The sequence below is a fragment of the Hypanus sabinus genome, assembly GCF_030144855.1.
Source record: "Hypanus sabinus isolate sHypSab1 chromosome 5 unlocalized genomic scaffold, sHypSab1.hap1 SUPER_5_unloc_1, whole genome shotgun sequence".
Classification (NCBI taxonomy): Eukaryota; Metazoa; Chordata; class Chondrichthyes; order Myliobatiformes; family Dasyatidae; genus Hypanus; species Hypanus sabinus.
In genome coordinates this window covers 49647-66020 of record NW_026778917.1, presented here as the reverse complement: position 1 = coordinate 66020, position 16374 = coordinate 49647, and the positions used below count along the sequence as shown (strand labels likewise).

General features: G+C 47.3%; 1 protein-coding gene across 2 annotated transcripts in view; it reads left to right on the top strand.

Moving 5' to 3' along the window:
• Window positions 1-16374, top strand: part of skic2 (SKI2 subunit of superkiller complex) — a 159323-nt gene that overhangs the window by 97503 nt on the left and 45446 nt on the right. For both annotated transcript variants that reach the window (XM_059957481.1, XM_059957482.1), the window contains exons 13-14: window positions 7774-7880; window positions 12447-12593. In XM_059957481.1, coding sequence (XP_059813464.1) covers window positions 7774-7880; window positions 12447-12593 — 254 coding nt within the window. The remainder of the gene's footprint in view (window positions 1-7773; window positions 7881-12446; window positions 12594-16374) is intronic.

Here is a 16374-nt window from a genome sequence, read left to right as displayed (position 1 = left end):
ACCATCGGGTCTTCTCCCTGGACGCAAGTCCATTCTGCACCTTCTTCGGGCTTTACGGGTCCCTTGATTCTCGCGGCGTGGGTCCACCCTTTTTCTTTTGTCCTTACTGCGGCTTCGGTGGTCAGTAGCACCTGGAATGGGCCTTCCCACTGCGGCTGTAACTTCTCTGGCTTCCAAGTCTTAATCAGGACCCAGTCACCGGGCTGAGTTCGGTGGAGTGCGAAGTCCAGAGGTGGGGTTTGTGCGAGTAACCCCTTCCTGCGCAATTCTGCAAAAGAACGAGACAGTGCCTGTAAATAGTCCCTTACAAAGACATCTCCCCCTTGCAGGGAAGGATAGCCCTCCACCTTGTTCCAATATGGAAGGCCAAACAACATTTCATAAGGGGATACTCCTATATCTTTTCGAGGAGCCGTGCGGATTCTTAGTAGGGCCAGGGGTAGACACTTGGTCCAGGGTAGCTTGGTTTCCATTAGTTTTGTCAATTGCGTCTTCAAAGTACTGTTCATCCTCTCAACTCTTCCTGAGCTCTGAGGGTGCCAGGGGGTGTGCAGCTTCCACTCGCCTTCTGATGTTTGTCGGGCTCCCCTGTTGATTCTCCGTATAAGAACTGTGCCGGGTTACAACTATTGTTCTTTTCAAAGCTTAAATCATCCCCGACCATCAGAATGGTTTCGTATTTCAGTATGCGAGAGTCCGTCAACCACCGCTGAGCTTTTTGGGCTAAGAGGGTGCTAACGGAGTGCGGGGTATTCATTCTTCCCCCAAAGGTTAATTTCCGTGCTTCTTCTACTAGTACGGCTGCTGCCGCTACGACTTGTATGCACGTCGGCCATCCCCGGGATACCGGGTCTAACATTTTTGATAAAAAGGCCACAGGTTCCTTTGCCAATTTGTCGTACATAAACTTCACCAGGGGGGTATAATTCTCTATCCAAATCCGGCAATAGCCCACTAAGTCCAGAAATTGTCTTATTTCCTTCTTTGTCCTGGGAAGCGGTATTTTAGTTATTCCCGCTATTCTTTCTGGGGTTATTTGGCGGTGCCCTTTACTGACTCTGTGTCCGAGATATGTTATTTCCTTCTCGACAAATTGCAGTTTCTTCTTGGACACCCGCAATCCTTTTTCTCCTAGGTAATTCAGGAGTCTTATAGTATCGTCTCGCACTACCTCCTCTGCTGGTCCCGATAGTAGTAGGTCATCGACATACTGTAATAGTTGGTTCTTTTCGGTACAATGGAATCCAGCCAATACTTGCTCCAGTACCTGTTCGAATAGGTTTGGGGACTCCGTGAACCCTTGGGGCAAGACGGTCCACCGGAGTTGCTTCTTCCGCCCAGTGAAGGGATTTTCCCATTCAAATGCGAACATATCTCGGCTACCTTCCTCCAACGGGCAACTCCAAAAGGCATCTTTTAGATCTATCACACTGAACCATTCATGTTCAGGAGGTATTTTGCTCATTAATGTATAGGGGTTAGGCACTACCGGGTATCGTGTTTGGACTACCGCATTTAAGCCTCTCAGATCTTGAACCATTCGATACGTGCCGTCGGGCTTTCGGACCGGTAGGATGGGGATATTAAAGGGTGACATACATTCTTCCAGGAGTCCATCTGATACTAATGTCTCAATTACAGGTTGTAATCCCCTCCTCCCTTCCATGGCAATGGGATATTGCCGTCTTCTCTCTTCTGCTTGTTTGTCCCACTGTGGGTCGTTTACTGGAAATTTCCGGTCCCCCGGTAACTCATTCGGCTGTTCCCTTCCCCAAATTGATATTGCAGCTTGTCGTATCATTTGCCTCTCTTGTGCAGAAAATAGCGTTCCCATAATCGCATGCATTTCTTCCCAAGTGTAAACATTAGGTCCTAAGAATTGATCCAACTGTTCTGCCAGTCCCATCGGATCTTCTAATAAAGTTTTCATATCTTTCTTAAATCCTCGTACTTCGGTACTTGTCAGAGGGACGTTTACAAATCCTGTTCCTCCCCGTTCTCCTCCCATTGGAACCTCTCGAAGGGGACACAGCTGTACCTCTTCCTTTTTTAATTCGTCTTTCTTTTTCTTATCTGCTCCTGTCACACTCCTTGTTTCGATCCTTGCTTTTGCTTTTTCCCTAACATCCCTCTCTTCCCTCTCCGGGTCTATTTCTTCTGTTTTTTCACTTTCTTCACGTCCTCCCTCTGCTCCCGTAAGGGGCGCAGAAGGCTAGACATAGGGAGGGGGTAAATGATCGAGTAGGTCCCACTTCCGCTCACCTTTAATGCCCAACTTAAAACTCTTTGTTGTTACTCCTGGCCAGGGAGCCCAACAAAAAGCATAAGCAATTTCTTCCGGTTTTACATTTGGTTTTGAATTAACGTAAATGTTTAAGGCTTGTCGTACCCAATCCTCCTCAGACCCAAGCCGCGGCCACCAGACCGCAGGTTTTTCTATCGGCTGTTTCGACCAAATTAAACAGTACTGTATCATTTTTTTCTTTTGTTTCCCTTTTAGTCTTCCACATCCCCAATTCTCAAACATTCTACCGAGGGGGCTATCAGGAGGAACCCCCGGGTATGGTCCCGGTCTCTCCGTTTCCTCTTTCTTTTTAGAGCCACCCCCTCCCATCTTATTCCGCTCTTACTTAATCAGGAGGACCCCCGGGTAGCGATCCCGGTCTTCTCCGTCCTTACTTATTCCCGCACCTTTCTACTATAATAGTAGGCACTTACCCGGTGCGTCCTGGGGACTTCCAGTACCAGGTACTGTCCCCTTCTCCCCGTTTACCGCTCTGCGCTGTCCGGATATCACTCGCTCAAGCCGCGTTGGAGCGACGAGCAAGGAGTCAGGGACCGCCAAACTCGGCGGGGTGCACCGTCTCCGATGTCCTTCCTCTTGTCCACCGCGGCCGGAGTGTGGATCCCCGGACGAGCCCCCACGTTGTCAGAAACACACTGAGTCTCAGCAATTTGCAGAACGGTAAACTTTATTTTTCGAGTCTGCAGAGTCGGACCCAACCAGCTCCTGCTAGATTGAGTGCCGAATTACACTTTGCACAGTTTTTTATACCCTACATTCTTCTTTAATCTCATTACAAAATTACAAATGTGATTACCCCTTTGGCCCACTTATCAGCCTCAGCGCATTAACACCGTTATTGTTCAACCGTTAAGCATGTCTTCCCGTTACCCGTATCGCTTCTTTAATCAGCAAGCTATTGTTTCATCCTGATTTTGCAAATTGGTTTATACGTTGCCCTGCAAGTTGCTTTGCACGTTCTTTCTGTGTCAGCACATTCTAAATGGACTCCTTAAGAATCATTTCTCTCAATAACGATACAGTATATATGAAGAGAAAAAATAAAGAAAAGGCGCCAAACTTATCAAAGTCCAAACCACTTCGTGCACAACCGTTGGAGCTCAAATTTCTGAAGTCTTCCGGCCACCATTCGATCCCCTCCGAACTCCTCGACTCGCAGCTCAGGACCCTCCGAGTGGTCAACCAAGCTTCAATCTAGCTTCATCCCCCCTCTTCGGAGTACCTCCAGGCCTCGGACCCCCGTTTGGGGTCTGATCCTCGCCCAGCTTACAGCATTGCGTCCTCTCTCTCGACCCCCTCGCGCCGATCTGCCCAAAAGCCCGTCAACAAAAGCTTACAGACTCAGAAGAAAGAACATTAATCCCTATTTGGTTTACAAAGGAATACCATTCTCGTTATCAGTAAATTTTAACAAACAAGCTTCCAGCACTTTCTCGCAACAAAGAAACATTCCTGTAAACAAAACAAAGAAACCCTTTCCCAACAGTAACAAAGAAAAAAGAAGAAACCCCCTTTACACTCTCCCTCCACTAAATAAAAGTCATGTCCTCATGACTACTAAATAACTCGCCACCTTTCCTGCCAACACACCGTAACCCAAGCACAAACAGTGACATCTCCTCCCCACACAGTAACCCTCACGCCCTGTTCCTCAGGCGCTACTTAGGCCCACTATCTGGGAGTTCCCTAACCCTTCTGAGACCTCCGTACTCCCTCCCCTAAACCCTTCAGGCTCGGACACAACTGGAGATACCTTGGGCCCACTACCAACTCCTCTCTCAACCTCTCACTCATGCCCCACACTGCACACAGCTAACCCTCCCCGCTACACCTGACTCAATGGGAGAAGGGCCAATGGTCTCTTCCTCAATCGAGGGAAAGTCAGCAAAAGGCAGCATGTACCACACATCCAGCACATCATCCATCAAATCTGTAATCTTCCTCATTCCTGTGATCGGTAGCTGCTGTTTGATCTTCTCCAAACGGAAACACGTGGCCTGCACTGCTCCCGCAGTCTCTTCAGCCTCCTGTTCAGTATTCATTGCACTTCTCTCCAGCTTTTTCTTCCTCATGACTTCCAGATCAACTTTCAGGTTTTGCACTTCATTTGAACTGTCGATGGTCATCTTCAGGTTCCCTTCAAGCTTCCGCTTCTCTCTTCTGAGATTCGTCTGTAATTTCTTCACCTCCGCAAACTCCCCTCTCCAGGTTCTCAGTTTGCAATTGCCCTCAGTCAGACAACTTTCTTCATTCTCTCCAACTTGTAAGTCTTCCGACTGGTTCCAGATCGCTTTCTCCAGTCTCTCCGTCTTCATTTCAAACTTGATTCTGTAGAGACAGTCACTCACGAGCTGCGACCTTCGCCAGCCCTGGCACGTGTCCCGAAAACACTTTAACTCGGTAGTTCTCAGCTGCTCCTGCAACGACCTCACTTCATATTCTCCTGAGGCAAATCCAAACACCAAGAGATCATCCACATACACCAAAACTCCAAACGCCTCCACATCCCCTATGGTCTTCCACCTGCCCCGCAGGAAGGTTGCAAGGGCTCCAGATATGCCCTGTGGCATCTTTTAGGACCCGAAGACTCCTAGGGAATTTATAACGGCCGTCTTCTCCTTGTCGGCCCCACTCATCGGGATCTGGCAACATCCACTCCTCAGATCCAGCACCTTAAACCACATCGCACCACTCAGACAGGCCATCGCCTCTTCGGCCCTCAGGGCCATATTCTGGTCACTGACAGTGCGCCTCTTCAGCGCAATATAATCCACACACACGCTGCCTACGTCTTCCATGGCTTCAGGGGAAAGTCGCCGCAACCTCTCTCTCTCCCCGCGGTGTCTTCAGCAGTCAACTCCCCTCCCTCGTGGTATTTCGCAGCATCCACTAAGAGGGTCTCACCCTCAGATACTTCCCCCAGGCCGTACCACCACTTGAATTCGGTATCGGCCCAAGGGTGCTACACACGTCCACAGAAGCAGCTCGAAACTCTGGGTGCATCGACAATGCCTCCAAACAGTTCTCACCCGCCTCCTCCGGGCAGGCCCCCAAGCGCACCAGCAGGAAATTGGTTCTCTCTAGAACAGAAACGCTGCCCGTCTCAACAGGGTCCGGACACATCAGCATTAATGATTCCTGAACCTCAGTCTCCTCCACATTTGCCTCTAAGAACTCCATTTTCACTGACCAACAACCGTTGTCTGGATAATCACCGGCACTGGTACCCCGAATCTCCAGTGTCCTCAATGTTGTCAAGGGTAAATGCTTCCAATAACGGTTATGAAACAAACTGTATAGCAACTTCACCGGCACCCCGGTGCCGAGGATGGCTTTAACTTGACTTCCATCCATCCGTAACAACACCTGTGCGCGTGGCCCCTCTAAGCCTTCAGGAATAGAGTCTGTTCCTTTCGGGAGTTCGTTGGTACATTGCTGGGAACGTGCTCCCCCAGAGACCCCAAGCCATTCCCCCACTGGGCCTCCTCTAAGTTTCCCGACACCTCTCGAATCAACGGAACAACTGATCCCCTTGACAGATCCCCTTGGCACCACAAGCAATTTATCTGCCCCCCTAGGCAAAAATGGATACCCTAAAAACTTTCCACCAATCTCCTGCCACGGATATGATAAGCCCCCCAGCTGCGGCACTTCCAGTCAAACCACACACGTTTTCCCACACTTTCCCAGAACTGGCAGCGGTCACTTCGAGGTAATTGCGCCCGACAGTTCTAACAAAGTCACCAGCCCGCCTACTCAAACTTTCAACCCGTCCCTGTCGCTCTCCCTCAGCCAAGCACTGCCACTCACCCAGCAACTGAGGGGTCCGCTCCGCCCCTTTAGGACTGGACGTTATTCCAACAACCGGGCGGAGCTCACCACTGCTGAAACATCCCAACCTGTCACTCCTCACTCTCCAAACAGTACGGACAACCCATGGTCCCATCACCATTTCGTCAGCACTCGTAGGAACTCGAACAACGACCTCCAGGCTACCAACAGCAGTCACCCCACCCAACACACACGCAGTGATAACCAGCAATCACACACCCACAAAGGCACACCAGCTCTTCGCCGCAGACACAATTTAAATAGGGTGATCACACAGCTTCCACAGAAATCAACCCCGGACGAGCACCCCACTGTGTAACCCCCTGGGTCGCCTCAGGCTCGCTCAGCTCATTCTCGTCCAGGGGGAGCAGCCTTTGGCCCCGCCAAACTGGGTAATCAGCTGGTGTGGATGCTGTGTGATGTCCCCGCCTCGCCCAAAAACAGACAGTACACCATAAGCGATTAAATGAGTACAATTCATAAAGGTTACTATAACTAAGTGATTAATAACGATACAGTATATATGAAAAGAAAAAATAAAGAAAAGGCGCCAAACTTATCAAAGTCCAAACCACTTCGTGCACAACTGTTGGAGCGCAATTACTGAAGTCTTCTGGCCACCATTCGATCCCCTCCGAACTCCTCGACTCGCAGCTCAGGACCCTCCGAATGGTCAACCAAGCACATCTAGCTTCATCCCCCCTCCTCGGAGTACCTCCGGGCCTCGGACCCCAGCTTGGGGTCCGATCCTCGCCCAGCTTACAGCATTGCGTCCTCTCTCTCGACCCCTTCGTGCCGATCTGCCCAAAAGCCCGTCAACAAAAGCTTACAGAAGAAAGAACATTAATCTCCATTTGGTTTACAAAGGAATACCATTCTCGTTATCAGTAAATTTTAACAAACAAGCTTCCAGCACTCTCTCGCAACAAAGAAACATTCCTGTAAACAAAACAAAGAAACCCTTTCCCAACAGTAACAAAGAAAAAAGAAGAAACCCCCTTTACACATTATGATTATGCTTCCATGTATTTCAATGTACTATCAGGTTGAATCTCTCTCCCCCCCCCCCCACAGAGAGGCGTGCTGTGGGAGGGGGTTCTCACTATGCTTCCATGTATTTCAATGTACTATCAGGTTGAATCTCTCTCCCCCCCCCCCCCCCACAGAGAGGCGTGCTGTGGGAGGGGGTTCTCACTATGCTTCCATGTATTTCAATGTACTATCAGGTTGAATCTCTCTCTCTCCCCCCCCCCACAGAGAGGCGTGGTGTGGGAGGGGGTTCTCACTATGCTTCCATGTATTTCAATGTACTATCAGGTTGAATCTCTCTCTCTCCCCCCCCCCCCCCCCACAGGGAGGCGTGGTGTGGGAGGGGGTTCTCATTATGCTTCCATGTATTTCAATGTACTATCAGGTTGAATCTCTCTCTCTCCCCCCCCCCCCACAGGGAGGCGTGGTGTGGGAGGGGGTTCTCATTATGCTTCCATGTATTTCAATGTACTATCAGGTTGAATCTCTCTCTCTCCCCCCCCCCCCACAGGGAGGCATGGTGTGGGAGGGGATTCTCACTATGCTTCCATGTATTTCAATGTACTATCAGGTTGAATCTCTCTCTCTCTCTCCCCCCCCCCCCACAGAGAGGCGTGGTGTGGGAGGAGGTTCTCATTATGCTTCCAGACCACGTGAACCTCATCCTGTTGAGCGCCACCGTGCCCAATACTTTGGAGTTTGCCGACTGGATTGGGTGAGTGTGAATTGGATCTGTTTGTGCGGGCGTCCTCTCACTCTCTCCTTTGGTAACAGCAGTGCATTGTCTACAAAACATATGGCAACAGCCTCTCCAGACCCATTGCCCGTCCCCCTGGAGTGGACGGGTTTGCGGTCAATAGCTGGAGACGCAGGAGGACTTGTACTGATCCTGTGAATAAGTCATACCTGACCAATTTCCCGAATTATAAGGTAGTTACCAGTGCAAATAACTTTTGCAACCCTTTTGCTGAAACTGCTTGTGCGGTTGAAGAAGGATGGAATGCTTTCCCAGCGTATATGGCACACAAGTTCCTCTTCACCGTGTAGATGGCGGAGTTTGTCAGTGAAACATCGGTTGAAATGGACACCTGGACGCGGCTGGAAGCCCGACAAGAGTGTATGTGTTTGTAGTTAGTTAGGAATTCGGTAAGGCCACGTTTGTAGTCTTGCTGAAAGGAGTATATGCCTGCCTTATAGAGGGTTCACAGCTGTTTATTTAGAGATACAGGCCCTTCCAGCCTAACGAGCCCCCGCTGCCCAGTACACCCATGTGACCAATGGTTACATCTTTGGAATGTGGGGGGACACCGGGGCACCCTTAGGAAACCCACCCAGTCACGGGGAGAAAGCACAAACTCCTTACAGATGGCGACAAAACTGAGCCCAGATGTTAAACACATGCTGCCTCTGAAGCCAGAGGTATATTTCTAGATTACTACACATGCCACGCACCAGTGGGGTTAGAAGCAGGATGGTTTGGCAGTTAAATGTGCAGCTGAGAAGCTGGTGTGGGAGACAGGGCTTCAGGTTCTTGGATCATTGGGATCCCTTGGGGAGGTATGACCTGTACAAAAGGGACAGGTTACACCTGAACCCAATTTTCTTGCGGGCAGGTTTGTTAGAGGTGTTGGGGAGGGCTTAAGCTAATTTGGCGGGGGTGGGGGGGAACTGGAGTGACACAGGATAAGACATATGGTGAAAAAGTGAAGATATCGTGCAGACCGACTGTCAGGAAGGGCAGGCAGATGAAAAGGACATAATTGTAGCCAGCAGGGTGAGTATCAGTCCATTGGGAATGCAGAATCAAGAAGGGTAGCAAATCAGCTCTCGGAGAGTTATATCTCAGTGCACAAAGTATAAGAAATAAGGTGAATGAACTTGTTGCACTTCTACAGATTGTCCAAAAGATCTCAAGACATAGGAGGAGAATGAAGCCACCAGGGGCAAGACATGTCAAAGTGGCGGGGTTAGGACTGAGCTTAAGTTACCACTCAATGCACTTTAGTCAATTATTTAAGAACTTTTTTAAAAGCTATTGATTAATGCTTTTTGGGAGGATGATTTTAGATGCATATCATATTTATACTGAGTTAAATACTGTATGTAATTAGTTTTGCTACAATAAGTGTATGGGACACTGGAAAAATGTTGAATTTCCCCTTGGGGATGAATAAAGTATCTATCTATCTATCTAACCAGAGTCCGCTCTGCCATTCCATCGTGGCTGATCCTGGATCCCAATCAATCCCACCCACCTGCTGTCTCACCATATCCTTTGATGCTCTGACTGATCAGGAAATGATCACCTTCTGCTTTAAATATACTCACTGACTTGGCCTGTGGCAGAATATTACACAGATTCACCACTCTAGCTAAAACAGTTCCTCCTTACCTCTGTTCTAAAAGGCGCCCCTCAAATTTGAGGTTGTGCCTCTAGTTCTAGATGCCCCCACCATAGGAAACATCCTCTGCACATCCAACTTATCTAGTCCTTTCAACATTCGGTAGGTTTCAATGAGATCCCCTGCCTTCTAAATTCCAGTGAGTACAGGCCCAAAGCTGCCAAATGCTCCTCATATGTTAACCCCTTCATTCCCAGAATCATCCTTGTGAACCTCCTCTGGACTCTCTCCAATGACAACACATCCTTTATGAGATATGGGGCCCAAAACTGACAATACTCCAAGTGCAGACTGACTAGGGTCTTAAAAAAGCTCAGCATTATCTCCTTGCTTTTGTGTTCTATTCCCCTTGAAATAAATGCCAACATTGCATTTGCCTTCTTTACCACAGACTCCACCTGTAAATTAACCTTCGGGGAGTCTTGCATGAGGACCTCTAAATCCCTCTGCACCTCTGATGTTTGAATTTTCTTCCCATTTGGATAACAGTCTGAACTATTGTTCCTTTCACCAAAATGCATTATCATACTCCCGGCATTATCATAGACTGTCACCTCTCGTTTACCCTTTATGTATCTGAAAATCTTTTCATATCCTCTTTTATATTATTTGCTAGCTAACGTTCATATTTCATCTTTTCTCTCCTCATTCCTTTTTTCAGTTGCTTTCTGTTGGCATTAAAAGATTTCAATGCTGTAACTTATAACTAATATTTTACTGTATTCTATGCCCTCTTGCTTTTATTTCAGCCATGTTTGCCTCATTCTCCCTTTAGAATTTTTCTTCATATTTGGGATGTATCTTCCGAATTGCCACCAGAAACTCCAGCCTTTGCTAATCCGCTGTCATCCAACACAGATCAGCACCCATCATCAGGGACCCCCACCATCCAGGCCATGCTCTCTTCTCACTGCTGCCATTAGGAAGAAGGTACAGGAGCCTCAGGACTCACACCACTGGGTTCAGGAACAGTTATTACCCCTCAACCATCAGGCTCTTGAACCAGAGGGAATAACTTCACTCCATTTCACTTGCCCCGTCACTGAACCGTTCCCACAATCGATGGATTCACTGTCAAGGACTCCTCTTCCCAGGTTCTTGATATTTATCAGTATTATCACCCCCAATATTAAGCCGCCAGCCGAAGTGAGAGTTACACCAACATTGCATTTGCCATCCTGACCACAGACTCCACCCGTAAATTAACCTTCGGGGAGTCTTGCATGAGGACCACTAAATCCCTCTGCACCTCTGATGTTTGAATTTTCTCCCCATTTGGATAACAGTCTGACTGTATTCCATTTTACCAAAATGCTTTTTCAGACATTCTTGGAATTCTTTGAGAAGATTACACATCGGATAGATAAAGGGGATGCTGTCGATGTTGTATTTTTAGACAAGGTGCCACACATGAGGCTACTTACCAAGTGAAGAGCCCATGGTATTACAGGAGAGTTACTGGCACGGTTAGAGCATTGGCTGACTGGTAGGAGGCAGCAAGTGGGAATAACCCTCTCTAGTTACCTGCCAGTGACTAGGGGGGTTCTGCAGGGAACAGTGTTGGGAGTGCTGTTTATGTCGTGTATCAGTGATTTAGATGATGGAATAGATGTCTTTGTTCCCAAGTTTGCAAAAGGATTCGATGATTGGTGGAGGGGCAGGTAGTGTTGAGGAAACAGGTAGGATGCAGAAGGACTTTGACAGATTAGGAGAATGGGCAAGAGAGTGGAAAATTCAAAATGGTCATGCACTTTGATTTTAGAAATAAATGTGCAGACTATTTTCTAAATAGGGGAAAAAAATCAAAAAATCTGAGAAATCTTGTGAGTCCTTGTGCAGAACACTACTTACGGTTAACTTGCAGGTTGAGTCGGTGGTGAGGAAGGCAGATGCAATGTTAATACTCATTTCAAGAGCTCTGGAATACAAGAGCAGGGATGTGATGCTGAGGCTTTATAAGGCACTGGTGAGGTCTCACCTTGAGTATTGTGAACAGTTTTGGGCCCCTCATCTGGCATTGGAGAGGGTCCAGAGGAGGTTCACAAGGGTAATTTCAGGAATGACGGGTTATCATCACAAGAAATGTTTGATAATCTGGGTCTGTACTCACTGGAATTCAGAAGGATGGGGGGGGAGGGGATCTCACTGAAGCATTTCGAACATTGAAAGGCCTAGACAGAGTAGCTGTGGAAAGGATGTTTCTTGTGGTGGGGGAGTCTAAGACAAGAGGGTACAGACTCAGGATAGAGAGACGTCCATTTAAAACAGATGCAGAAAAATTTCTTTAGCTAGAGGGTGGTGAATTTGTGGAATTTGTTGCCACATGCAGCTGTGGAGGCCGGGCTGTTGGGTGTATTTAGGCAGAGATTGATAGGTTCTTGATTGGACATGGCATCAAAGGTTATGGGGTTCTCCGGGGAGTCGGGCTGAGGGGGGGGGGCAGGGAGGAAAGGATCAGCTGTGGGTCAGTGGCAGAGCAGATTCCACGGGGCAAATGGCCAAATTCTATGTCTGGTTTCGGAGTTTGGAGTTCAATTCTGGCGCCCTCTGCTTAGCAAGTTTTTACATTCCTTGCTGTGCAGGTGGTCTTCCTCTGGGTGTCTCAGCTTCCTCCCACAGTCCCGACGCATGCTGGTTAGTAGGTTAAATGGTCTTTGGGAACTACCTATGATAGGCTAGGGTTAAAATCGGTGGGTTACCAGGGGGCACAGCCCATTGGGCTGGAATGGCCTGTTCTGCGTTGTATCTCCTAAGTATTTAAAAATGAATATTGACCTTGGTGTAGGGCTGGTTTTATGCATTGTCAGTTGGGATAAGGCTCCTGAGCAATCGTGAGGACCTAGCCATGGTTTGATCTGTTGTCTCTTTCCCTTTGCCAGGCGGATAAAGCAGAAGAAGATCTACGTGATCAGCACCACAAAGCGGCCTGTCCCCCTGGAGCACCACCTGTACACGGGCAACAGCCAGAAGACCCAGAACGAGATCTTCCTACTCATGGATGCACAGGGGAACTTCCTCACCAAGGGGTAGGTGCAATGTCTGTCTGAGTGAGGGTGGGGGGCAGTACCGAGGCTGGGGGGGGGTGCAAGGAGGGGCAACAGGGGTCCGCTACTTGAAGAAGAGAGAAATTAAAGATGGTGCCTAACATAAAGCAGTTCCTTTCATACCCATTCCGATCCATCGGTAACAATAATTCAGTGAGGAAGTACTCAATCAATGCCGGAGTTTAAATTAACAGTGAGAAAACATGTTCACCTCATGAAAGAACAAAGAAGCTCCAGAATTATGCTTTGCATAGCCACTGGAGGCAAATTAAAATGTTATGCAAATAAAGGCCACTTAAAATAGAGGCAGATAATTAATTGTTCCACTGCAAAGACAATGACAAACAGTCAGATTCAACACACTGCATCGGCAGAATCGGGGTTATTAACAACAATGTACGCTGCAAAGTTTGTTGCCTTGTGCCAGCAATATGTAAAACTACTGTAATTTGCAATAAGAAATATATATATATGTAAATAAATTAAATAGTGCAAAGTGATCAAACACAATGAGTTAGTGTTCGTGGGTTTATCGGAAGGTGGAGGGGAAGAAGCTGTTCCTAATACACTGAGTGTATGTCTTCAGGCTTCTGTACCTCCTTCCTGATGGTAGTAATGAGAAGAGGGCATGTCCTGGGTGGTGAGGATGTTGGATGTGATCTTCTTGCAAAACTGCCCAGTGCCTCAGCGGCTCCAGCCTACCCACCATCAAGGACATACCGTCAGACAGAAAGCCGCCAGAAAAGGATCCCACCCACCCTGCTCATGGACTGTTTGTCCCACTCCCGTCGGTAAAGTTGCTAAGTGGCATCCACCCCAGGACTACCAGACTCAAAAGCAGTTACTTTCCCTGGCAGTAAGACCGATCAACAACACCACCCACTAACTCCACCACTACTTCATCATTAACCTCACGTAGGGCCTTTATGGACATACAGTCAATCTCTGTATATAAGCTATTTCATATCAGTGGTGCTAGAAAGTTTGTGAACCCTGTAGAGTTTTCTCTATTTCTGCATAAATATGATCTTCGTGCAAGTCCTAAAACTAGATAGAGAGAACCCAATTAAACAAATAACACTAAAACGTCATACTTGTCCATTTATTTATCGAGAAGAGTGATCCAATATTACAGTATTTGTTGGAAAAAGTACATGAACCTCTGGGGTAATGCCTTCTACAGAAACTATTTGGGTGATCCAATCATTGAGATTGGAGGTGTGGATTGTAGAGGTGAGGTGCCCTGCCCTGTGGGAAAAAAAAGACACAAAGTCAGGTTACCGACAGAGCCTGCACTTCTTAAGAAAGATCTGATTATGTACTCCATGCCTCGATCAAAACAGCTTTCAGAGGGCCTTGGAAGAAAAATTGTAGAGATGCATGAAGATGGAAAAGGCCAGAAAAGCATTTCTAAAGACCTGAGTGTTCATTAGTCCACAGTGAGAGAAACTGTCTCCAAATGGAGGAAACTGTTGCCACTATCCCTGGGGATGGACATCTTACAAAGATCACACCAAGAGCACAAAGTGCAATGCTGAAATGAGGTGCAAAAGAACCCGAGGGTAACAGCAAAAGGCCTTTAGAAACCTCTAGAACTTGCTAAAGTCTCTGTTCATGTGTCTACGATAAGTAAAACACTGAACATGAATGGTGTTCGTGGAAGGACACCACAGAGGAAACCACTGCCCTCCAACAAAAACCTTGCTGCTCGTCTCAAGCTTCTGGGACAATGTTCTGTGGACAGATGAGACAAAAGTGGAACTTTTTGACAGAAATGCACATTGTTATGTTTGGACACCAACACCAAAACCTCATTCCAACAGTGAAGCTTGGTGGAAGGAGCATCATGGTTTGGGGCCTGGACTGCTTGAGGGAACAATGAATTCAAAATCGTATCAAGACATTTTACAGGAGAATGTCAGTGTAGCTGTCTATCGCCTGAAGCTTGATAAAAGTTGGATAATGCAACGAGACAATCATCCAAAAGACAAGAGTACATCAACAACAAAATGGTTTAAAAAGAAGAAAATTTGAGATTTGTAATGTCCGAGTCAGAGCCCCGACCTTAATCCTGTAGAAATATTGTGGAAGTACATGAAGCAAGCAGTTCCTGCAAGGAAAACCATCACCATTCCAGAGCTGAAGCAGTTTTGTAAGGAGGTATGGACTAAAATTCCTCCAAGCCAATGTGCAGGATTGATCAACAGTTACCAGAAACGTTTGGTTGAAGTTGTTGTTGTTCAACGGGGTCACACCAGTTACTAAAGCAAAGGTGCACTTATACGTATACTTTTCCAACAAATACGTATAATATTGGATCAGTTTTCTCAATAAATAAGTGGACAAGTATGATTTATTTAATTGGGTTCTCTTTAGTTTTAGGACTTACATGAAGATCATATTGATGCAGATGTAGAGAAGAATATACAAGGTTAACATACTTTCTAGCACCGCTGTATTTATTTTGATTTGTTTTAGTATTATTATTGTGTTTTTTTCTGTTGTTTTGTGCTGAACTGGATCCAGAGTACAATTATTTTACACTTGTGTACTGGAATTGAACCGTGAGGCACCCCCGTCTGAAGATGGTAGGTCCTTCTTTACACTGCCCAGTACAGGACGGTCAGCCAATAGTGTTATGCTGAACTTCTGTCCCTCATACGCAAATCCAAATCCGAATATCCATGCGCCTGCCTCTTCAACTCCATCAAGCTGCCTGCTTACACATTGCCCCTGGTAACCTATTCCCGGCACCGACCAATCTTTGTGTTTATATAAAAACAAGCTATTTCTGTCACCTTTAAACTCCACCCCCCTCCCCCCGGCATTCTCTGAAAGAGTGTCCTCTGGCGTTTGACATTTCTACCCGGGGGAGCGATTCTGACAGCCAGAGGGAGTTTAATCCGGCCTGTGACGTGTTGTGCTTTGGGAGGCCAGATGGAAGGAGATAGGTCTTTAATAGCACTATGGTAGAGGGGACCAGAACCACTGACTTAGGTCATGAAATCTGTTGTTTTGCGGTAGCAGTCCATTGCAATACATAACAATACTATGAGTTACATTACATAGGCACACGGCAGAAGAGAAATCCTGGGGTTGTGTTCATGGGTTTATGGACCGTTCAGAAATTGGATCCAGGTTTACGTTTAATTATCATTCAACCATACACGAATATCGCGGAATGAAACAGCGTCCCTTTGGGGCCAAGGTGCAAAACACATTACCTGCTGCATAGCTTTCAGAGAAACATACAGTCACAAAGAAAAAAAATTATTGCCCGAGTCCCCGAGAGGCATGACAGTGGATTGTCCTGCTCCAGCTTGTTCTTCCCCTGCGTGAACACTGGAGGGCAGCACCGAGCAACGCAACCTGCAATCCCCAGTACGCCCAGCAGAGGGCCATGTTCTCGCCCCGGCGGCTGCAGCAGGATGCTGTGTCCGGAAGTTCATGTGGAGAACGTCCTCATTCAGCACCATTCACCTCCTCAAAAACGCTCAGTCAAGTTTGTAAGGCATGCCCTCCCTCTGCAGAGTGGTACTGACTCCCTAATGTCCCAGGACAAAGCGAATCACTCTGCAATGGCAACAACTCATAACATTCCCTAATTAGGCCATTCAGCCCATCGAGTCTGCTTTGTCATTCCAACATTGTTGATTTTCATTTTATTTATTTATTGAGATACAGCACGGAACACAACCCCTTTGAGCCGTGCCACCCAGCATTCCCTGATTTAACCCTAGATTTACAATGACCCACTAACCCT